Genomic DNA, 24803 nt, shown 5'->3' with positions numbered 1-24803 from the left:
CGGTTTTAGGATTCTCCCTGCCTTTATCCTCCTAATTCGGTATTAAAATCATGGTTTTTCTTTTTTTTATTAGAGGAATCGCGAAAACGCTCCCGCAGACTGTCAGATTTCCCCGACAAGCAATCCGCGTACGATTTGACTCGTGCTTGAACTTTTGTCTTTTCATTTTGCAGTTTAATTAACTTGTCCTGTATATCGGCATGTTTCTCAACAGTTCCGAGTTGGAGATCAACGAGCCTTTGCAGTAATTTATGTAACTTATGAAATTCTTGCAGATTGACTGGCCTTTTTCCGACTATTGGGGAAACCAGTTCATTTCACTTCCTCTATAGCTTTGACGAAAAGCTAAATCGTTTACATCTTCGTCGTTAGACTCCTGTGTAGATTTTGGTTTACGGCCACCCATAACAAAGGATGGTTACGCCTAACCGCCATCGGTGCACGTGGTCAGTCAATAACACAGTACACACCAATTGAAAGTCCTGTTCTAAGTACGGTGGCTCGTCAGGCACGTAACAGCCTCTTTAGAGACAAAGATCACCACAAAAAAACGCAATATTGCAAAAAAAAATTCACAAAATTAAAAGACTCACCAAAACAACTGACAATACAGAAAGCGCCACCTAACGGTCTCTCAAAATATATATCATTAAATTATTCAAATATGTTCAAATATTTACACAAATTGTTTATAATTTTGGCATTGCTATATTATTTAAAATTTCAGGCATTAAATATTACAAGATATTACATATTTTTCTGTAACAAGAACACTGTTATAATGGTGTATAGAAAATACAGTTAAGACTGATATGAATAATACACAGTTTAATAATAAAGACATCAGTGCCATTGGTTCAATTAGTTAATTGTTATTCTTAATAAAGCATATTATAACGGAATAATTTGATCGGGTTAACATTGCATTGACTATTTATCGATCGATAGTTAAATTATACAGTGATTAAAAGCTAAAAGAAAGACAGTAAATAATACTTGTAAAAATACAGTATGTTTTTAATATGTTTGGAAAAGTGCTGCTATTTATAGGCAATACAATATTTAAATTGTTTCGTAGATAAAATTAAATAACGCGATTTTTATTAAATAATTCGATTTAAATTCGACTCTGGTGCCTACCGAATAACGGAAATAGTGTCTTTCACGCATGCACACAGAAATCTAATTTAAATAGCAACGTATCGTGACACGGAGTAACTTCGGCACCACTAACTTTCGAATCGATAGGCCTATTGTCGATTGGTCGAACCGAAGACTGTTTAAAATATAGGTTGTTGACTTTCGGTGACTGACTCGCCGAGTAGTTTGTTTGGTAAATGAGTTATCGTATGAGCAACCGGGATAATATCAGTTCAAACATTTGTTCGAAAACCGAGGTTTGACTGTATTTTGACTTACAAGTTGATTTTAATACCGTTTTTATTGTTTTGCGGAAAATCACTGTATTGTGGATTGTATTTTCTAATATTAGTATTTTACAAACTTTCTTTTTTATAGATTTTCTTATAGACGACATAACCTATACACAATGTTCAAATGTAAAAAAGGCACAGTGTAAATTAAAATAAAATAAAAATACGTTATCAAATATAGAATTACTTTTACAGCCATTAAGAAGTAGTCTTTTCTGTATCATTAATGTTATTCAATTATAAATAAATTATTTATACGGCAAAAAAGCAACATTTAATTAAATATCTTTTCACTCACTTCAATGTTGATTCGGTTTACTTGTTTTCGTGGAACTATCGCCAACGTAATAAAAAAAGATCAATATCGTCACGTGAGATACATTATAATACGATCACTGGAATTAAAATTATTTTTAAATGGAATAAACTCAAATTATTATTAAACTAATCATTTTCAAAAATTTGACAGATTGGTTTCAATGGAATTTTGAGTAATTAATTTTATATCCAATCATAAAATATTTAATATTAGTTTTTTAAAATATTTTTCATTATAAATACAGAAAATTTTTACTCGCCATCATTTTGTTTTCCTACAATAATTATGTTTACATAAGTAACAGTACGTGGACAGGAAAATATTGTAGGTCACGTAATTACCAAGCCGTTTCCTGAAAATTTATCAGATACAAGAATGGTTTCAGCGGTTCTCTACGTATTTCTTCTATTCACAATTAAATCTGCTTCATCAGAGAAAAGTAAGTTAACAGTATATAAATTATTGTAAATTAATTACATATTTTATATTAGAACTAGTTTCGTTTTATGCACTTTTTGAATTTTGAAATAACTAAGTAAATTTTCTAAAGTTTTGCATTGAGAAATTCATATTTTACATATATTCAAATCAAAATGGAAAAAATATACATAAACTCATCAAAACGTTATAATAAAATTGGTTATGTTTTTGATATTAGACTGCTAAATTTCCTGTCAAATTACAAGCTTCTTTCTACGTTTTAACGTAGAGACTCGAAATCTGTAGTTTGAATTCCTTGAAAAATCAGTGCCACAAGAAAGATTCTGCAAAGCTAATTAATTTTTAAAAACTCGTTTCCGTTTAATCTTGATTAGAGTAACATAAAATACCGCAATAATATATAATATCTACACTTTTATTAGTTAGTTACAATATAGCAGAGGATGCATTTTAGGATAATATTTCTAATGATTGTAAATTCGGATAATATTTCAAATGATTGTAAAAATATCTCTTTCTCTTAAATGAAAATCCCTGATTTTTATTTCATATTCTGATCCTATGTAAAACATATTCCACCAACTTTTATCTAAAACACTGTTTAGAAAGATGAGCTAATCAGTAATTATGAGCCATTGAAGTTTTGTTCAGTGCCACATTCCACCAGGGTAAATCTGTGAATGTCTATGAATTTCAGAAAATAAAAAAAAGGAAAAGAAAAATGCTAAAAAAGTCGTTAGGAAGCTATTATGTGGCTGCAATTTGAAAAAATTGTAGACTTACAAATTCCCATTGTTATCACAAAATTAATCACTTTAACGTGCTGTTGCACAAGTTTTTTTTAATCAATTCATTACTTGATCAAGAATGATTTGACCAAGTAATAACGCTTCCTAACATCTGTTTTACGGAAATTTGCCTTTTTTCTTATTGAAAGTTATAGATATTTACCGATTTTCGAAAGTGCACAATGTGGCAGTAACATACAGATTCTTCAAACTCCCACAATTTCTAATTAGTGCATCTTTTCAGAAAGCGTTTTATATAATTGTTTGTTTATTTTTATATGGAATAATGCAATAAAAAATACACAATAGAAAACATGGGTTTGCATTCAAGAAAATGAAGTCGACCCCATTTTCACCGATTCCAGAGCATCTACTCTATATGACGAAACCAATAGCCCCATCTTCCGATCCCCTGAAATCTAACATTTTTTGGATTAATGATTTTCTTACAGCATGCGTATTTTTCGAATTATTCCTCTGGATTGATTAAATATATTCAGTGAAATTTTTCACACTTACATTAATACATTAAGTATACTTAACAGAGTAAAAAGTTACATTTATAAACGTAATAAATTATTCGTTATGGATGTAAGTAAATGCGTTTCTTTTAAAATACAATACGAAAAAAAATATTTTGATATACAGTATTTATAAATTTATTCTCAGGAAAGTCAATTAATGCTAATTTCTTTAACATTTATAACTGCTTCTTGTAAAAAAAATAAATGATAATATGATAATGAAATACGGGGGGAAATCAGAACATCTTTACCAAATTCGTTTTTCTGTAAATCTTACTGTAATTTCTAAATTTTACAATATACCTCACTAGATTATTCGAAATAATCTTTTATGAGCTATTAAAAATTTAACCATTTCAGTATACACAGAACGTTCTAACATTTTCAGCAATAAATTGTCGGACAATGATATTATAACTGGCATTTCTCATAATAATTATTTTCAATAATTTTCTATTCATTTAAATTAATACTATTAATTATAAAGTTAGATTTTCTTTTAGGAAAATGGAACGAGAATTATGTTTGGAAAGTGGCTGCAGTTGACGTAATTTAAATTTTATACTTTTTCGCAACATTTAAAATTAAGTCATTGTATAAATATACGATTATAAAATTGCAGATGCCGTTTCTCATGAATTTTACAGAGTCTAGAAGACAAATTACCGAAGGTTTTTACATCAACATTTTTAAAACAATTCAGGAATCATTAAAATTCAGGTAATTTAAATATTATTTTCCAGTACCATTTCTAGGTTTATATACTTGTTACGATACACAAGATGTCGGCATATATCGAATCAGCTTGGACCAAAGTCGAATTGATTGTATTTAAATGGTGTGAACCCAAAAAATAAAATTTTTATGCTTCCTTCGTACAGCAAGTATGAAATACAGTATTTACGTTTAATATGCAGATTGTCCAAGACCCCACGTTCGCAATTCTTTCTCCCTGCAGTTCTGCTATCAAATATGTCACTTTGTTTTTACTTTCCTCTTTCTTTGTTATGCCTAAAAGTCCAGTCTCTTTTATCCGCTTTTCATCTCCATCGTATTTATTCGGTGATTTTCGCGGAAATGATCTCGCACTCTTTTATCTTCCTGACTCGGAAAGGGAGGTAATACTGTTAGATGGTGGTCCAAGAAGGGCTACTACTAATCGCGGTCAGGTCGGTTATAAACTAATGAAAATTATGTTAAGAACACCGAGCCACGCAAAAATAATTTATAAATCTGTTACATTAAATTCTATATTAAAAATATTTAATTTGTCTATATCATTCAGCTTTCGAAAAAGAGCAGATGGTTAAATAAAATGATTTCACTTATGAACTGGATTAACAAAAAGCATAAAATCTTAATCATTAACACTGCAACAAGCTAAACTTTTACAAAATAGGTGAAATACTTAGAGCAGACGTACTGCCTTATTCCTTCAAATTTTATAAACCAATAAATTCGCGTATTACATCAATTACTTGCCTAGAAGAAATTTAACGATTTTATTTGGTCTTTTTCTTTCTTCGATGTCGATTAAATCATCAAGCCACATTTCCAAAGTTCAATTTTCCTATATTGTATTCTTTTTTCTCAAAAATTCTAAATGAAACGGAATTATTCTTTTCCTTAAGTTATTATAATCATTTTAATTAAATGTAATTATATGAATTAATGGTTATATATTTATTTCAAATATCTACATTATAAAACTGAAATACACTGAAAATCAAAAAAAACAAAGTTTCCTAATTAATGGTTGTTCATATAACAAATTTGCTAAAAAATTGTATCAGAAACTAGAGAATAGCATTAGTTACACAGTAACTTAAGAAAAAATTACGTTTTATTTCGAATTTTTCAGATAAAAATACAATATGTAGATACTATGTATATCTAGGATATATCCGACTGTAAAAATTTTGTGAAATTGAACAGGATTATATTATGTCAACTTGACTGTTGTGTGTTAATTTTTTTTCCATAAAATAACAATTCTTTTATTTATTGTTATGAACATATGCTGATATATTATGTATAGAAAAATCTCGTAATTATACGTTTCTTCACCTATAGGTTCTCTATAATTCTCATTCACAGGTTTTTGATGTTAAAATTTTAGTTGTAGAATTGCCGATTGAAATTCTACAACATGCGAGGTAAGGATTATAGCGAAAATAAAGACATATATTACACTTTAAACGTAAGTATGAAAATATCAATGCTGCTTAAAACACGTTTTTACAGGAAGATATTTTTTATCGGAAAGTGGTGTATTTCATGTGGTTTTCATATTTTGAAAATTTGTTTATTTTAAAAAGTTTCTTAACAATTTTTTTGCCGAGTGAAAGTTATCGGATTCAATGTACAATATGCCTCGAGGAATTTATTAGATTCCATCTGACAGTTAACAAATTATTTACGAAAACTTTAATGAAGTACTTTTAATATAAAACTTAATTTCTGCTGTAATTATAAAATTAATTTTTGGAGGATAACTTTATTTTATGTGCGTTGGGTACTTTATTCCACTCAAGATATATTTACCGGTAAATAAAAGTATATATTTATTTTATGTGAGTAGCAGGGGGTCACCGGGTCGAACCCTAATGACCGCTTAATCTGCACGGGTCGGGAAGACCCGCTCTCGGTTGTCGGATGGCATGTTTTGTCGGATGACACCAATATGTGCAAACCGAGGGGATAGGATAAGAGTTTCTCCCACTTACCGGCGCGCTGTCAGAGAGTGGCTATAGGAGGGCAAAAGGAGTGGGAGGCGTAACGAAGTCATGATGAGATGTCGATAGTACTCATCAAGAGTCATTAAATTAGGAATAACATATTTAATATAAACTTAAATATAAATACATATACATTAAGGTTACATATTAATTCTAAACAATATGAAAGTGATAATCATAATAAATTCCGAGTCGCGACAATATCGAACAACGAAGTCCGTCTATCCCGTAAGTGAGACCACCAAAGGTCCTCAACACAAAATAATTCTAAGTCCTATCCAAAGGAACAGATAAATAAATACAAAGTCCCGAGTATACCGAGAGACAATATTTTCTAAGTCCCGAGCATACCGAGAGAGAGTGAAGTAAAAACAATCTAAGTATTTACCTCTTTAGGTCGGCGATCAGAAACCTTGAAGTCCTTCCAGAGTAGACGCTTGTAGTCTTCTTTCTTCGAGGATCGCGTCCTCCGATGATCGCCTCGAGATCTCCGATCATTCCCCTTTTATACCTTTTTAGCGTGGGAAATCTCGGGGATTCTTCTGACGCAAACTGTCACTTCTCCCGATTTATGACAGTCTCCCCCGTCATGGGTGACGACAATGCAGACATCGCTTGACCAATTAATGTTAAAGTCGTCATCACCTGGGGAGATGACTGACCATTTTTGGTAATGTTCTCACCGTAAGGGTGCCCTTGTAGGTGACCTCTTGTCTACTCTCCATACAGGAACATTCATCCGTCTCCGTCCACCGGACACCCGCAGGAGACTATTCTATTACAAGGTGTCTGCGGTGTGACCAATTAGCAAAACAAACAAATATCCCGGGGAGAGGGGATTTCTTCCGCGGTCGCCTCGGACGACTTCGTCCTAGGGACGACCTTCTTGACGGACGAATTACGCAGTTCACTATCCGGGGTCTATTCCTCGGACATTAGGGTGAGAATGGGAGAAACAACGAAAATGATGATGAAAGAAATATAACTTGCTACTATTTTAATAAAAATTCTCTTAAAAGAGTCGGATTTTCACATTTATATTTAACAAAATAAATCAGTTAGAAACTTAATGTTTTAGAAAATTACTTTTCCTTTTAATTTCGTCGAATTTTATGTTATTCCAACAATTTAAAATCTTTATTTATTCGTATGTTCACAGATATGAAGTTGTCCAACCTATTCCGAAATTTATCGGAAAGAAAGAAAAAAATGGATCATATTCTGGAGCCGTTGGACAAGTAATTACAAAAGTAATATTTGTTTTATTTTTTTTTAATTCACATTTATGTTGTAACCGTCTTTGTATAAGAAAGATGAAAAAGATTATTATTAGAGGAGAAGGTGGTATTATGGAACACTGCGGGTATTATGGAACCACCCCATTTCGAACTGATAATAAAGGCGAACTGTAGCGGANACGAAAATGATGATGAAAGAAATATAACTTGTTACGTATTTAATAAAAATTCTCTTAAAAGAGTCGGATTTTCACATGACTCCCCACTTTTCTAAAAATCGCACACCCTTGGTGTGATTTTTCTTTCTTCTGTTGGGAGAGATGAAGTTGACTATTGATATGATGGAGATCTTCATGTTGATCGACGAGTTATATTTTTGAAGTTCTCAAAGAGATATATTCTTGGTATTTTCTATCTTCGTTCCATTATGCACCATTAAAATTCCCTTTTGTCTTTCTATGCCTGTGCTCGACGTTAATTTATAAGTCAAAACTCGAAAGGCAAAACTCCAGATTTGAAACTTCATAAATCTCTGTTCGCCCTACCAGGGGGGAAATTTCGCATCTCCGTTATATGGAGAAATTCTGTGTGTATAAACAGAGGGAGAGAAAAAAAATTTTTAGAGGTAATACGCGAAAAATCTCTCTCTCTCTCGATCTACCTCAAACTTAAACCCTTTTATAGGCACTAAAAAAACTTACAAAAAAAAAACAACAAAATTAATATTACGCGAAGAAAAGAAAAAAGAATATAATAATAATAATACTACGATATCAAAAAAAGATTTATAAAGGATACAAAAGATGGTCGACTTACGCGTACAAATTTTTTTTATGATAAAGTCGACTTACATGTTAAATGTAAAAACTAACTAAAATGTAAAAATATGTTAATAATCAGTTGGCTATCCACACCCTAGTCAGAGTGCATGATAAAAGAGATTGTCCTGCCGGTACCTTTTCACCTTTTCTAATGTCCTGGTATGTTGTCACAATCATCAAATAGAGAAATGATCTTCATTGGTCGTACGTGATAAAGAGCTTCGAGTCCGATAGAGGGTATCGGCGACGTCCGAAGAACATTTTCAAATATTGATAGTTACAAGATGTGCAATCTCGTCGATCCATGGACGAGAGCTACGATCAGGTTCGAGATAGAACCTGTCATCGTTATTATTAAAGTGTCCAAATCCATCCTTCGACAGTAAGTACTCTTAGTTTGGAACATTTGACCTTTTAATAACCAAGGAATGACGTAGGCTCGCCACTTCAAAACTCTTGTCCTCGGCCAATAAGGGCGTATGGCTTAAATAGAGCCTGACGTCGGAGGAATGTCATCCGGCGATAAAAAAAAATTTGTTCAAAAAGGATCAAAGGAAAAGATTTTATTTTAGGCAGTCCTGAAGCTTCAGTAGCTGAAAAATCGACCTTTTGGCAAAATAAATGGAGAGAGATTTTCTCTAGGTCTTAGATTTTGACCAATGGAAAAAAAGAAAACCTCCTCAACATTTGGATCTTCGTAGCTTCTCATTCTGCTGTACAGAATCAATTCCTTATTAATGAATAAAGAAAAGATAACAGACAGCTGGTTCAAAGGTCTCAGGTCAGAAGACTTTTCTCTATGAAGGGTAATATTTTGATCCGTGACAGAAAACTTCTGTTTAATTTTCGTGCTCAACCAATATTGCACTTTTTTAGAACGATACCAATTAAGCACGGATATCAGCAAATCAGGAAGGATCCTTTAAAAAATCAAAGAATTTTGATCCATTTTAAATTTTGGGTCGCATAGCCCTTGATAAAATGATAAAAATAAAAATTTTTCTCTCCGTGGATCCTAATAATCAAAAAAAAATTTCTATCCGGTACAGTCTCCGTGAGACGAAGCAGAATGTATGTTACATCCCACAAAAGCTGTACCAATAAGTTGGCGCCCAAGAAAAAAATTTCTTCGAATACTCACCGATATAACTGCCATCTAGGTACTCAATTTGGTGAAAGGATGTTTGTTATCCAGAGCGAATCATGGCAAAAACTTTCGGAAAAAGGATTCACACAGTGAAACTTTCTCAAAGAAAAGAGAAAATTTCCAAAAAGTTTTGATAAGATAAGAGAATCCTTTTCCTCGAATCAAACCTTTCACTTACACACAGTGCCACGAAAATATTTCTGCGGGCTTAAGATGGCGGCTGGAAGAAGCATAGACTTTCGCCATCAGGCTAGAGGCTCTAAACCTCATATAGATACTGCTCAAGACGGAGCAATAGTCTCGATTTTGAATAATAAGCTAGGCATACTTGAGAATTACAAGAAAGGTCTCGTCTCTCAAACACAGTGTGTAATATACCGATTTCCAAAAAAAAATATTAGCTCCCATCGAACAAAAGTTGAAAGAGTTTTCCCAATGGAAGTTAAATCAACCTTTCATATTGCTTCTAGACCTTGGACGTTGAGTAAGAAAATAGATGAGCAGAAAGATGAAATCAATAATATCTTAGGCCATCAAGCTTCAAATTAAAACTTAACCGAACCTTGGTCGGCACATCAAAAAAAAAAATTTCCTTCTCATATGACTACTTGTCAGGCAGGTAATTGACGTACTGTCGCCAAGAATTGAGGTTGAAAACCTTTTTCGATAGGACCATCATTTGTTCCTATAATTAAAAGAAAGTGTGCAAAACAGAATTCTCCAGAGCCATAATGCGTAGCGAACACACCATAACTCTAGAAAACTCTGGTTTGGAAAATGAAAATCCTAATGAAATGACAGGATCAGATCGGGTTGATGTGAGTCTATCACATCAAAAAATGATATCTTAGAAATTCTGGAAGAAGACATCCCAAGCTGCTGCTTCCACAAGTGACAATGGAAAATGGATAGGAAGCAATTATGACCCTTATAGGAGAGGGACACCCAAAGTAAACGGGTTATTCTTCCTCTTGGAGTACTACCAACCGAGAAACACCAAGCTCGAGAATGAAATCTGAAGAAGTGGAGCAGGTGTACTATTCCCGCCTTTCCTATTATTTTTGAAGGAAAGATAAAAGGATACATGAGATTCCTACTTCTTGTTTAAAAGGTATAGTTAACAAAAGTTCACATTGCTGCTCTTGAACCGCAACACAGTCGTTTACATGATATACGTGTAAACCAATTATTGAACCAAAGGATCTATATATGCTGCTTCTACCAGAAAGTTAAACAAAATAAACAAATGAATTTGCATTCTGAAATGCTTCCAATAACAAAAAAAAACGACAACAATGACAGTAATAATAATGAAATTGAAGCGTAAAGTCAATAATCCTCCTTCATTCAAAGGTAGAGGTAGAATGGATTCACCACTTTACATAAAAAACTTCTGGTAGCTTGTGAAATAAATATGCTTAGTAATGAAAATTATCATCTCTCTTTCAAATGTAGAGACTAGAATTAACTCACCACTTTTATCATCAAAAGAAAACTATCTCTTCCTTGAACTGTCAATCTGTTGATAGCAAGTCAACAGCCCAAAAAAATATATATATATCTCACCTTTTAGTTAAGGTGTGCCGTACCTGTGATTCCTTGTGTTTACTTTGTTTTCCGATTCGGGAAGGGTTCTTATTCCGAGGAGAGGTACGTGGAGTAAAGACAGGAGGAGAACCGGTCCGACGGGGAGGAGTGTGCCTGCCGCCGGTACTNTTTGTTCTTTCCTATTTGTTTTTGGCTACATTAAAGCATTTTTTTGGTAAGGTTCCATATTACAACCCGATTTTCTCTAAGCCTACTTTCGGACTTTTTGTACAAAAGCCTTCAAAAACCATACTTATAATTACACTAGCGAAAAATCCAATTAGGAACATTTAGTTTACTAGTTACCAGTACTTTTCGCGCAAAAAATGTGGGTGTACTTACGATACCTTGTTTACAATTCATTAAAATATAATTGGGGTTCCATAATACCACCTTCTCCTCTATATTTTTACATTTCTTTGATATTTCAAAAGAATTCGAAAAATTAAGTTAAACAATATTTACTGCAAATCATTTAATTTCAAATATAAATAGTAAATGAATTAATTCGTTTTTGAAAATTATTAAATAATGGAAATTATCATTTACAATAATATTTACATGGAATGTATTCTTACTATAAAGATCATAATGAATTTGGGAGTAGCAAATGTGTTTGATTGTCATTCGTATCAATTAATCTTTCCTCCTGAAGTCAAAAACGGTTAAAAATAATTACGTTACTACGATTTTGTATTTGATGGCGTGAATGAAATATCGGACCAAAATTTATTTTAATGAGAAAATACATTTAATTGTTTAGTCCGATAGGATAAGACAACTCAACACATGAAGAGAAGTGATTCTACAAAAACTGGTTTTTAATTAGTTGCTTGGCATTCGATAGATACACCTCAAATACTATCGGATTAAAAATACAAGCAAATTATCAATGTTCAACAGTTTTATCTACTCGAGGAATGATGGACGTGCAGATACGTTTAACCTGTCGAATGAAATTGCAGAAGCACAGAATTACTTCGATTCTACAGAAAATATAATGTGTGAATGCAAAAAACTGAAAAGGGATGAAACTAGTAATGTAATATTACAAAAATTTTCAGTTTTAGAGTCATGTTTTCACATGCCAAATGATTACATAAACATAATTAAACATTTATTCATAAACATAATTAAACATTTATTCAAGATTTGTTTAATTAAAATCGAATCAAGGGTTTAAAAATATCTTTTCGACAATTCAATATTACTATATTTCATTTCTAAACCAGAAAATAAAATTTCAGAGATTTTAAATGTCTAGTGTATAAATCGCATCTAAATAACAATAAACTTTACGTAGCCGAATGAAAAACTTATTCAATTTTTATTTAACAGAAAGCAGATTTAATTGCAATTCCATTGTTCATGGAGCGAGAAAGATACGAAGTGGCAGATTATTCGTCGGTTGTTCTCACGAATCCTATCACTTTCATTGTGATCGAAAAGCAAAGAGACACAGACTGGATTACAATCGCAAAACCCTTGTCACTTCAGGTATTTATTTCAATATTTTTTATTTTACTGTTTAAAAGTAAAGTTCTTTCGTTCGTTTCGATATTTTTAAACAATTACCTCATTTTTATAGATATAATTAAAACATTAGCAATTAGAAAAACTAAAGAAACAAAACTTTGTCAAAAAAGGAAAGTTAGCGTAATGTTTACAATTGCTTATACATTATTTTAGTGTTAATATTTATATATTATATATAATATAGATATATATATTAACACTAAAAATAATGTAGAATGCAATGTGACTTTAGATCGAATTAAAGAGAATACAAATTAAATGAGAAAATAATAGATATAACTGAAATTAGAACCATTCGCAGAAATTTGTTGTTATAAAAATACATTAACGAAAAAAGAAGTTAAGATAAAACGATGTTTATTTTACTGTAGGATACTTACTTTTTAATTAAGCAATTATTATAAAATCATGTAAATTACAGATATCGTAAAAAATTATTTTTTAAGGTTTGGATAATATTCGGAGTATCCATATTAATATTTGGATGCATTCTCGCATTAATAATGAAATTCGAGAGGCAATTACTTGGATCCGAGAGATCGTGGCCGTTAAGCAAGAGTATTTGCAATTTGCTGGCAACAGTTACTTTTCAAGGTAAAGTTAATTAAAGTAAACAAAAATCTTAAAATTTTATGTACAGTAACTTCACCAGTTAGTGTAAGTGTTATTTACTTTATTAGATGTAAGGGTGTGCCCTTTGTATTTCAGGGACAGATTTAAATTGCCTGAAGAGATGGCCGTCAAGAATATGTATAGGATTCTGGTTGTTGTCGGTATCTGTCATTGGTTACGGTTATAGCGGAACATTAATATCTTTCCTGACTGCACCCGTTTACGAAAAGGCACCGAAGACATTTAACGAGTTAATTTCTGCCTTGGAAAATGGGAAATATTCCTGTGGATCATATAACGAAGCAGAATCGATAATATTCAAAGTAATAGCAATGTTTACAAATTATAACGAAGTTATTTTTAAAATAAAATATTCTTCGTAATGATCAGAAATAAGATTTTCAATTTTTTTCCTACATTTTAGCAAACAATCGATTGCGTTCTAATCATACTAGATATTAGGGGAGATCGGGGCAAGATCGGCATGTTAAGCTTTACTTAAATTTTGTGTAATAAATACTGCTGTAAACTGAAAAAAAANCCGACGGGGAGGAGTGTGCCTGCCGCCGGTACTAGGCGTCTCGTCCTTATCTAAATATGGTTCCACGGGTGCGTGTTCCAATGGAATCTGGTCTATACTATTAATATTACAATTAGTACAAAAAGGAGAAGGCTCAATCGCGCGTACAATACGTTGAAGAATTTGTGATGCCGTAGATCTCGGTAACATCAAAGAGAAATCGAATCGGACGTCCTGTGCTAGATCATGGGATTCTACATAGATCTCCCGTTGGTTTTGCTGCGTCTGTGCAAATAGACGACAAGCTTCTTGGATATTAGCAGGGAAATTGGAAGAGGTTCCTTTTTGGTTCATTTCGAGTTGTCCTTATTTTCTTATAGGGCACGGGGTCTTTTTCCTCTTTTTAATTAAAATTTTCTACTACTGCCCTTACAAACCCTAAAACAAGAGTAAGACTTTAATATCTATTCGTCCCACCATAAAGCTCCCTAAAAATGAGGAAAATNATATTCCACTACGCTTGTTGGAGAACAATAAAAACACTACACTCAACAAGCCACCAATAAAACTCAACTGCCTAACCTATAACCAAAGTCTCCTTTTAATTTGTTTTTTTAAAAAAAGCGCTTGACAAACTTGTTCCGCATGCCGAAGTTGCCCCGATCTCCCCTATATTCTGTAATAAACAAATATTATGTTTTACTTACTTTTACTTTTCCGTTATAGTGATTACATTATGCTTTGAAAAACTCCTGAAAATATTCTTGTAGTTACAAAAAAAATGTTAATATTCTTTATATTCTTAAGATATAAAGAAGATTAAATTATGTATTTGGTAAATATGAATTTTGACAAATTTTGCGAAATAATTTTCTTGTGATAATTATTTGCTAGTTTCTGAAAAAAATTCTATCTTTCATGAAAATTAACATCATATTACATACTAGCCATAATTTTTCAGGGAATCGATTCCGGTGATGCAAAAATGATAAAAGATTACATTGATATCGAAAATAATTGGTTAACCGCTGAAGAGGCGATTGAAAAACTAACAAATGAGAGATTCGCTTTTATAGATGCCAGCAATGTTCTAAATAAAATGTTCAAACCTAAACTGAAAGGAAGGATTTTGGAAAGCCAAGATTCTCTGATGACATTTAGCGAAGCGTATTACATCAGAAAGAGTTTTCCATATAAAGATCTTTTGAACAAAAAGTATTACTTAAAATTTGATAACAATAACCTACGTCAATTTAATTAAAGTAACATTATCTTTATATTTTCAGAATAAATAGAATGCTTCAGTCTGGAATAATCGAGAAGATCGAGAAGAATATATTTCACAAAGAAAACATCAAAGTCAATGAAATGAATTCATTAACTTCGGACGAGCTGTTAGGAAGTTTTGTTATTCTGATAGCAGGTTACATAATAGCTTGCATCTGTATTATAGGCGAAATGTTGTTTGCAATGGGAGTGAAAATAATAACGAACCACAAAAAGAAAAATACTATAAATAGCTTAAAATAATGCTATTAATACAAATTTATTGCAGCTTTTATGAATATGATATTTATGATCTTTAGCTTATATTAATTCACCGTGTCAAAGGCACTGTTTTTTATAATTGATTCCTTATAATTTAATTATACATAACGCAGGCAACAATATTTCTGAGAATATTGTAAATCCATGAATAAAGCAAATGTTAAAAGAAAACATTTGATAAATTATAGCATATTAATATTGTAAAAAAAATTGTAAGAAAAAATGTACAAATGTACAATAAATCAAATTTTTTGAGATTGATTAATTTCCGATAAAAAGAATTTTCGAGCTTATTCTGACGTATTAAATTAAGTATCTACTTCGTTTGTGTAAACTAACGATTGTGTCTTTGGCTTATTATCACTGACGGTCACGATAGAGAATTTTCATTACTGTTAATCTCAGCAGCATGGTGTGCATTACTCTCGAATTTCTTTATTTGCAAATTAAAACTAAAAGGTTCGTACCAGAAATAAATGTTGAATCTATCAACATTCCTTTATTAGTATTAATCTATTGTCACTTTAATCTATTAATAGGTCTTATTAACTAATATATATCAGAATAATGCTGATATTATTATACTGATATCTATATACATGAGAACGTTCGTTTATTTGTTCGCTATGCACGTCTAAGCCGTGTAATTGCTACAAAACTCGGCAATGATGTTCAAATACTTCTAACGTAGATTGTGTGGTACATCCCACCCCAAATTATTGATTGGATTTCTGTATATCGATTAACTTCTGTCTACATTTGATTGCTAACTTTACACGTAGCGGTATCTATTAGAAAAAATTTAACAAAATAATTAACTAAGTATAATTCTCACAAAAACGGATATAATTTTATAAAATATATATATTATATTTACCGAATTACTCCGACTATGATATAGAGCTAAATACACGTGCCATTACGCCATTACTGCGATAGGTGGCACATAACACATGCCTGCCTGGAATGGTGTAGTGTTTTATACACGTACATAATACTTTTTCCTGATAGCAATAGAGTCTTCCAGGTTACGTATTTAACTCATTACGAGGCATAATTTTTGAATCGAAATAATGTGACTCGCGTTAGAAATTGAAACTTCATATGTCGTTAATCTGGTCCTCTTTCTTCTACGATTTTCATGTCTTGTCTCGATTTTCATCTGTTTACGGCAAAAAGTACAGATCGAAGTCTTTTCCTGTGGCGGTGTTTATTTTATTATTTATTGTCATGCGACATTTGCTTTAGGCAAAATTTCCTGTAGTTGTAATCTGTGTAATGTGTAATTTACTTACATGTTAAATCTTACTGTCAAATCAGGTTTCAATATTTTTACGACACAATTTTCAAAAGTTTCATTTACTTACAGGTTATGTTTTTGCTGATCTTTACTTTTTTAACTTGGTTTCATCATTATTTTTTCTTTATGGGATCACATAAAAGGAATTATTTTAGCATTTTTACGAGATTTTTTTATTTAAACAAGTATTATATGAATTTTTTCAAGACGTTAAGGTTAGTAACTTCGATCATGCACATGGGCATCGCAATCTGTCAAACACAGATTACTTTTCAATTATTAATACTAGACCAGAATTAATTAGTAGTAGTTGAGTGCCCTCTCTTACGGGAAGAAGACAACTACTACTTTTGGTGGAATTTACTTCGACTCTATTTTTCGACACTATCTTCTTTCTATCAAATCATCGGCATGGTGGCATTCGAATAGGAAATTTGCCTAATACGAGGTTACCGGCCAGCACAAAATATCTCTTAAACGGTTTTCGAGGGTACCGAGTTTAAATCTTTTGTCTTTTTTTTTCTTTTGTCTACTTGACCTATGAAATTTTGCCATATACTGTAATACTTTCCCGGTATCGCGATAAACATGACAATGGTAGACTAAAATAACCAAACTCTTATATAGTTCTTGTTTTAATATTAGTTATATTATAGTATTTGATGTATATGTTAGGCTCAAAGAACGAAAACGCTAATTGAGCGAAAAAGGCTACAACGCGTTGTGGTGTCTCTAAATTCTCCACAACGTGATATTCACTTGTAAAAACAGCCAAAATGCGTTGTGACTGACTCAAAAAGACCAAAAAGAAAAATTTGCGTCATGGCTTTCATGATATTTCACCACTACGCGTTGCGGTAATTAAGAAAAGCAATAAAGTGTTCTGAGAGTTCGCTGATGCAACCACGATACGACACACAGGTTGTAACTTGTCAACGGGAGCATTGCAAACACTCTCGAGTTTGTGTTGTGTTCATTTTTGACTGTTATTTCTGAGTGTGCATCTGTGCGGTAGTTATGGCTAGTAAAATGGACATATTTTATGATAAATTAATTGAGTTTATGAAGACAAGTACTGATAACAAAGATATTATTTTAGAAAAAGCTGAAAATTAAAATTCAAGAAAAATGTGAAACCTCAAGAGCTCACAAATGCTTAGAGTGTCATGAATATGTTCATGTTATCTGCTTAGAAAGCAACGAGAATGAGGGATTTGGTGCAAATGTTATTTGCAAGCTCTGTTTAAAAAGAATGGAATCAATTCTGAGAGAGAATGTGCGAAATCTGGCCTAGAGAAACAAGCATGTAAAATGATTTCACATTCCAACTCAAAATTTCCTGCAGTTGAAATTGGTTCGATTGTTCTAGTTAGGGTGCCTAATATTAATAGGGGACGTGCAGCTTCCAGAAATGTTTTAGCTGTTGTTATGAGCATTAATCAATCAGGTTAGAAAACAAGAAAGGTCTTCTTGATCGACTTTATGCTTGTAATGAATTTACAATTTCTGAAAGTAACTTTATTAATTAACATTCAGGACGTACCCTCAAGTTTATTAACACTTTGCTCAGCATTCATGTTAACATCTGGAAGTAAGCAAAGGTTTATAATATGTTATTGGAAAAGATACCATGTTCATAAAAATGCAAATGTCGCTCAAAGAATATAAAATGCAACTCGAAATGTCACGGTAATTGTTCTTGTAAAAATAAACAACTTTGCAACATTCTTAATTATCATTAAAAAAAGACTGATTTATTAAAAGTTCCTGACAAAGTAATTGTTTTTAGTAAATTTGTACTTTCAAAATGTAGTCATTTTGAGCACCGCAACAGATTTTCATGAATTACTAAATATTGTTGAAAAGTAGCCAAGTTACATTTCTGTACATGGTAAATAATTTTGTTACCTAATTACATAAGATGATTGAAGATAGATAAATCATAATGAAAAAAAAGTTTTATTTTCTTATCGTCCCCACGTTATTAGTTAACATCCAGAACATTTGGTGGCTTTTAACCATAATAAATCCGTCGTGCAGTGGTTTTTAACTTTAGCAGCCGATTTTTATTTCATCGTGTAGAGTACATCAAGCATGAAATAACCAAAATGCATTTCGAACTATCGGAATAGTCCCTCTTCAGTTGGTATACATATAAAAAGCTTATAATACTTAAAACCATACAAGACAAAGGAACCGTTATAAAGGTATGATCATTGAACAATAAATGGGTGTAGAGAAGACAGGCTTAAGGCGGCTTCATAATGTTACACGGTAGCTTGATGTAAGGGTTACTATTATAAACAGTATTAAAATTAGCGCAATAATAGAGTAAATGTTTTACACAATAAATTATATCTACATACCATAACAGCAGTAACATGCAGTTTGAAGGTGGCATTACTACAAAATGCAAAGCAGTTATGAGGGAGGTATGGTACAGGCAACAGACAACAGAGAACAAGTGGTGACTAACATCTTAATGGCCAACATTCAGGGCAGGGTGCCCCAATTGTATCGTTGTGCTTTATAGTGAGCTATTTCGTGTGTCTTTGGCGTCAGTTTTGCCTTGCAAATTTGCTCTCCTTGTAAGTGCGATAACGAAACCAAGGGGAAGTAGTAACTGTACCTCCAAGTGGTCCTGCCCGCAAGTAGCCCCTCGTGGGCGAAACTAAACAGTTACTGCGTTTCTTACTATTAAAAAACAGTCCTTTTAAGGACTATGGCAAAGAGGCAGAAAACCTCTGATACAGACGACGAGGTGTCGTCGCAGGAAATGGAAGTTTCCCTGCATGATGAACGAATTATAACGGCAGAAGGAATCAGAGATAATATAGAGGAGTATATGCTGAACAGTGGCAAAAGTCGGATAAACTCCAAAAGCCACGTGAGCTACGTGGTTGAACAAATCGATAAATTAATAGACTTATTTCGCCACAAAGAAGAAGCGGTACCGTTGCAAGCCGCAATGGAAAACATCAGCAAAAAGCTGGATCAAGTTTTGAATAAACAGACTTCTTTTCCGCAAAGTTATGCACAGGTTACTGCACCTAAGAAGACAAGTAAACCTAAAGAGGTTATTTTGGTGGAACCGTCGAAAGAAGGAGATGATCCTGAATATACAAAAGAACAGTTAAAGAAGAAAGTGGATCCAAAGAAGATAGGAGTCGGTATACAGGCAGTCCGTAAACTGCGTAAGGGAGGGATTGCCATTGAACTTAATAGTGTTGAAGACAAGAATAAACTTCGTAAAGAAATAGAAGAAAAGACGGGCCTTAGGACAAGGGAGCCCGCGAAGAAGCGACCAAGACTAATCATCTATGGGGTGGCTAAGGACACTCCGAAAGAAGAAATACTGGATTGTCTTTATGAACAGAATGAAGTTTTGAGCACAGGTATGACAATGGAGGAGTATGCCAAGGAGATTGAGTTAAAGTTCCAATTTGGAAGTAGAGAGAAAAGAACAGTAAATTGGGTGATTGAGGTCACTCCAAAAGTGAGACAGATGTTGTTGCCAAGGAAAAAGATCAATCTAGGTTGGTCACGCTGTGGCATTGAAGATTATATCAATGTGGCACAATGCTTCAAATGTTGCAAAATAGGACACATTGCCAAAAATTGTCCTGAGAAGGACATAGTATGTAGTCAATGTGGTAATAACCACAAGTATCGGGATTGTCCCAATAAACATAGAGTGGAATGTTGCAATTGTAAACGAGAGAAATTAAGAGAAGTGAGCCATAATGCCTTTGATAAGAAATGCCCTTTAGTGCAAAAGGTACGTCGACTCATAATTGCTAAGATCGATTATGGCAGTCAATAATAGAAATATAAAGATTAAAATGGTTCAAGTGAACGTGCAAAGATCGATAGCGGCTACATTGGCACTGACTAAAACGATGGAAAAACTTGATATAGCTTTGGTGCAGGAGCCCTATTGTTACAGGGGTGTACCAGGCTATTTAAGAACATCATATAGAACTCTATATAATGTAGATGAAGGAGTAAGACCAAGAACAATGGCTATAGTGAACAATACGTCAATACCAGTGTTATTCTATGGTAACTGGAGCAATGATAGCATGACTTGTTTCGAGATAGGAAGTGGTAGTGAAAGCATGGTATTAGTGAGTATATATTGCCCGATAACTGAGGACTTAGGTCCCCTTCTTTCGAATTTAGATGAAGTGATTACAACTTTTGCACATAAGCAAGTAATAATAGGGGGTGACATTAATGCGCATTCCCAACTATGGGGTGACACAAATAATGATGACAGAGCAGAATTATTTTTGGATTTTGTCAGTTCCAACCAGTTACACCTACTTAATGATCCAGAGTCACCTCCAACTTTCGATGCTCAAACAGGAAGAAGTTGGATAGATGTGACTGTATGCAATGAAAGAGCTTTAAGCAGAGTATCACAGTGGACAGTTGCGCCGGTCAGTAGTCTAAGTGACCATGGTTACATTTACATAGATATAGGACATCAAGACAGGATAGTGGAAGAAGATACAATGCAGTATGCAGTTAGACATGCCAATTGGACTCTGTTTCAGGAAAGACTGGAAGAGGTTATGCAGAGCACAAGCCTCGATATCATAATGACAAAGGAAAGGGCGGAAATGATAATTACAGAATTTAATAATAAAGTGGTTCAGATATGTGAGGAAACCATCCCTAAAAAGAAGAAGGGACGGAAGAAGGTCCCGTGGTGGACCAGTGAATTGGGAGAGTGGCGGAAAACAAATAACCGGCTGAGACGCCGATATCAAAGAAACAGGAGGGAAGAAATACGACAGAAAAGTAAGAGTGAATATTTGGAACATAGTAGGAAGTATAAGGCAAAGATTAAAGAAGCGAAGATCAAATCCTGGCAAGATTTCTGTACCCAAAGCTCGAATAAGCCTTGGGGCTACATTTATAAAGCTTGTATCAATAAAATTAGACAGCCACAATACTTAACAACGATAAAGGATGGAACCACTTATACAGAGGGAATTGAGGGCACAATTATGACACTAATGAATGGGTTTTTCCCTGAGGATAACCCAGACGAGGATACAGAGGAACAGAGGAGGATGCGAGAAGAAGTACAGAGTCAGTATCTAGGACAGCTAGACCCAGAGTTTACAAGAGAAGAGGTGAATAACGCTATCCACCGGATTAAGCCGGGGAAAGCACCAGGCAAAGATAAAATAGTGGCCGAAATACTATACAAAATCTGGGAAACTGGCCCTGGGTTTATCCAGGACTTATATAACTTGTGTTTAAAGTTCGGAACCTTCCCAAAGGTATGGAAAATCGCAAAACTTGTGATTATACCTAAGGGCGATAAGGTAGATAAGAGCTTAAGGAAAAGTTACCGCCCAATAAGCCTGCTGCCAACAATGGGCAAAGTTTTGGACTTTATGGTTAGTCAACGAATATTGCAATATCTGGAACAGAGAGAGTTTATGAGCCCAAAACAGTTTGGGTTTTTACCGGATAAAAGTACAGACGATGTAATTTACAAGGTTGTTGAGACCATAACAACTAAGCTAAATAATAAGAAGTATTGTTGCGCAATAAGTTTAGATATACAAGGGGCATTCGACCATACATGGTGGCCCCTTGTTTTGAGTACGCTAAGAAGAGCGGGATGTCCGAGTAATATCTATGAAATTGTGAAGGACTATTTTAAGGATAGGAAAGTGGAATATCAAGCAGGTGAATCATGCATTGAATACAATTTAAGTCGAGGGTGTCCGCAAGGATCTAATTCCGGACCCCTCTTCTGGAACATTGCATATGACAGCTACCTAAAAACTGACAAGGGTAACGATATAGCCGAGTTCGCATACGCGGACGATACAATAGTCCTTTTTGGAGCGAATTCGAGAAGGGACATTGAGAACCAAGGAAACATACTATTGAACCTGATCTCAAGTAGGGGAAGGGAGCTTAAACTCCACTATAACCCCAGAAAGACAGTAGCGATTGTTTTCTCAAAGGGATCTATCCCGGATCTTTATAAGCGCACGCCTACCCTAAAGATGGAAGGCGAAAGCATCAAGGTGGAAAAGCAGATGAAGTATCTGGGGGTGATACTAGATCACCGTCTGACATGGCTACCACATGTTAAAGCTATGAGGAATGTAACAACAAACTTATTTAATGCATTGGCAAGGGTTGCTAAGGCTCATTGGGGCCTAAGCACAAATGCTTTAGCCACAATATATGAAGGGGCATTTATCCCCAAGATAACGTATGCTGCTGGGGTGTGGTATGCGGCAGCACAGAAGGTTGTAATTAAGAAACAAGTACGGAGTGCGCAAAGGATGGCTCTGTTGAGGTTGACAAGAAGCTTTAGAACGGTGTCAACAGATGCGTTACTAGTAATTGCTGGAACGCCACCCATAGACCTGGTGTTAAAGGAGAAGGCAAATTGTTATAGGTGGAGAAGAGGATTACCTCTGATACTAGATGACCAGATGGAAAGTATGGAATACGAGACAAAACCAAAGGCTACAATGCTACCCAAGTTATATCATAGAATGGCCATAATGACAGCAGCAGAAGGGGAAAGTAGTGAAATAAACATTTATACGGACGGGTCGAAGGTTGAAGACCGAGTAGGAGCTTCCTTCTTGGTCGAAAAAGAGGATAAAATTATACATTACGAGCAGTTCCGGTTGGATAACCGCTGCTCGGTTTACCAGGCGGAATTATTGGCTTTGTTACAAGCAGTAAAATGGTGTGCCAGTAGTCAAAACTTAAGCTCTATAATAATAAATACAGATAGCAGGGCGGCCCTGCAAACATTGCAACAATTTACAGATACAAACCAAATGGCTCTAGAGATGAAGACCCTAATAAGGGTAAATCATTTACAGATTAAGTTCAGATGGGTTAAGGCCCATAGTGGCATTAGAGGAAATGAAAGAGCAGACGAGTTAGCTAAGGAAGCTACACAGCTAGAAGAGATTACGTACAGTAAAATCCCAATATCATATGTAAAAAGGAGATTAAGACAAAGTACAGTAGAAATATGGCAAGAAGAATGGAGTAATGGGAGGAATGGTAGACATACTTTTTGGTTGCTTCCCAGTGTTGAAGAACGGACTAGAGAACTTAGATGGCTAACACCAAACTTCTATTTAACTCAGCTTCTGACGAATCACTGCAATACGAAAGATTATCTCAAAAGAATCAATAAAGTGCAGGATACCTTATGTGTGTGCGGAAACGGGATGCATAGTCTGGAGCATCTTCTGGAAGAGTGCAGTAAGTACGAACAGGAACGTCTGCAATTTCAGCTGCAAGCGAAAGACGTCATTCATACAAGTGAGATAGACCTTTATATGTGCCTCAGACACAGGGACTTAGTGCGGGAATTGCAGAACTTCACGCGGAGAATATTGTCGTGAAAGGGATACGAGTTGTATCCTGGTATTGTAATCAAGTGTACTAGGTTTAAGGCAAGAGCCTTTTGTATATATTTGTTATTTTATTTTATTTATTGTTATAATTGTACAAGATATACAAGATAAATTGAATAAAGAAAAGTCTCCCTTGTTATACGGATAGTGGGACAAGGGTGATGCTGATCCTCATTGGGGAAATGATGATTACCAAAATGAAAAAAAAAAAAATGGCCAACATTCATTCCATCACCTTTTTAACCAGATGCCAGTGTGAAGTCTATAGATTACATCATTTAATATATGAGGGTTTGTGCTCAAATATCGACTGGGATCTAGGCAAATTATTCTATGAATTAAATTAATATAAAGAAAATTGCTTTTGCCCTTAGTATAATTAAATTAATTAAAAATCTACTAATGTGAGGTAGATAATAAGGACTAACAAGATAATAATCTACCTATATTAGAAAATTTTTAATTAATTTAATTATACCAAGGGCAAAATGCAATTTTCTTTATATTAATATTTTTTATATTTAAAACTGAATAAAAATAATAAATTATTTTCAGACATCAAAGAACGAGAATTTATTGTTATCAAAAGAACATATAATATTGAATAATATTTTTTTCGAGGATGACCAAGGAGATGATGCCATCAAAAGTTTGAGAAATCGTAACTTTGCTATTATATCCGGTTATAAAGCTTTAATAAAATTAAAGAGAGAATTACAAGAAAATGTCTTTATCCCTGATGACTCACTCCTAAGCTTCAATATTGCATTTCCGATGAAAAAAGGCTTTCCTTATAGAAACGATGTGAACAAAATGTAAGTTTCTATTTC

The 24803-nt window shown here is 33.6% G+C and overlaps 1 protein-coding gene across 1 annotated transcript; it reads left to right on the top strand.

Annotated features, from left to right (window-relative positions):
• Positions 1-19274: 19274 nt before the first annotated feature.
• Positions 19275-20375, top strand: LOC111642464. The gene has a single exon (XM_023388818.1). The coding sequence runs from the start codon at positions 19275-19277 to the stop codon at positions 20373-20375; it is 1101 nt and encodes a 366-aa protein (XP_023244586.1).
• Positions 20376-24803: the final 4428 nt, after the last annotated feature.

Source organism: Centruroides sculpturatus, unplaced genomic scaffold, assembly GCF_000671375.1.
Source record: "Centruroides sculpturatus isolate CEXI.00-Female unplaced genomic scaffold, Cexi_2.0 scaffold1226, whole genome shotgun sequence".
Taxonomy (NCBI): domain Eukaryota; kingdom Metazoa; phylum Arthropoda; class Arachnida; order Scorpiones; family Buthidae; genus Centruroides; species Centruroides sculpturatus.
The sequence above is the reverse complement of the archived record's forward strand: the minus strand, read 5'-3'. Positions and strand labels throughout refer to the sequence as shown.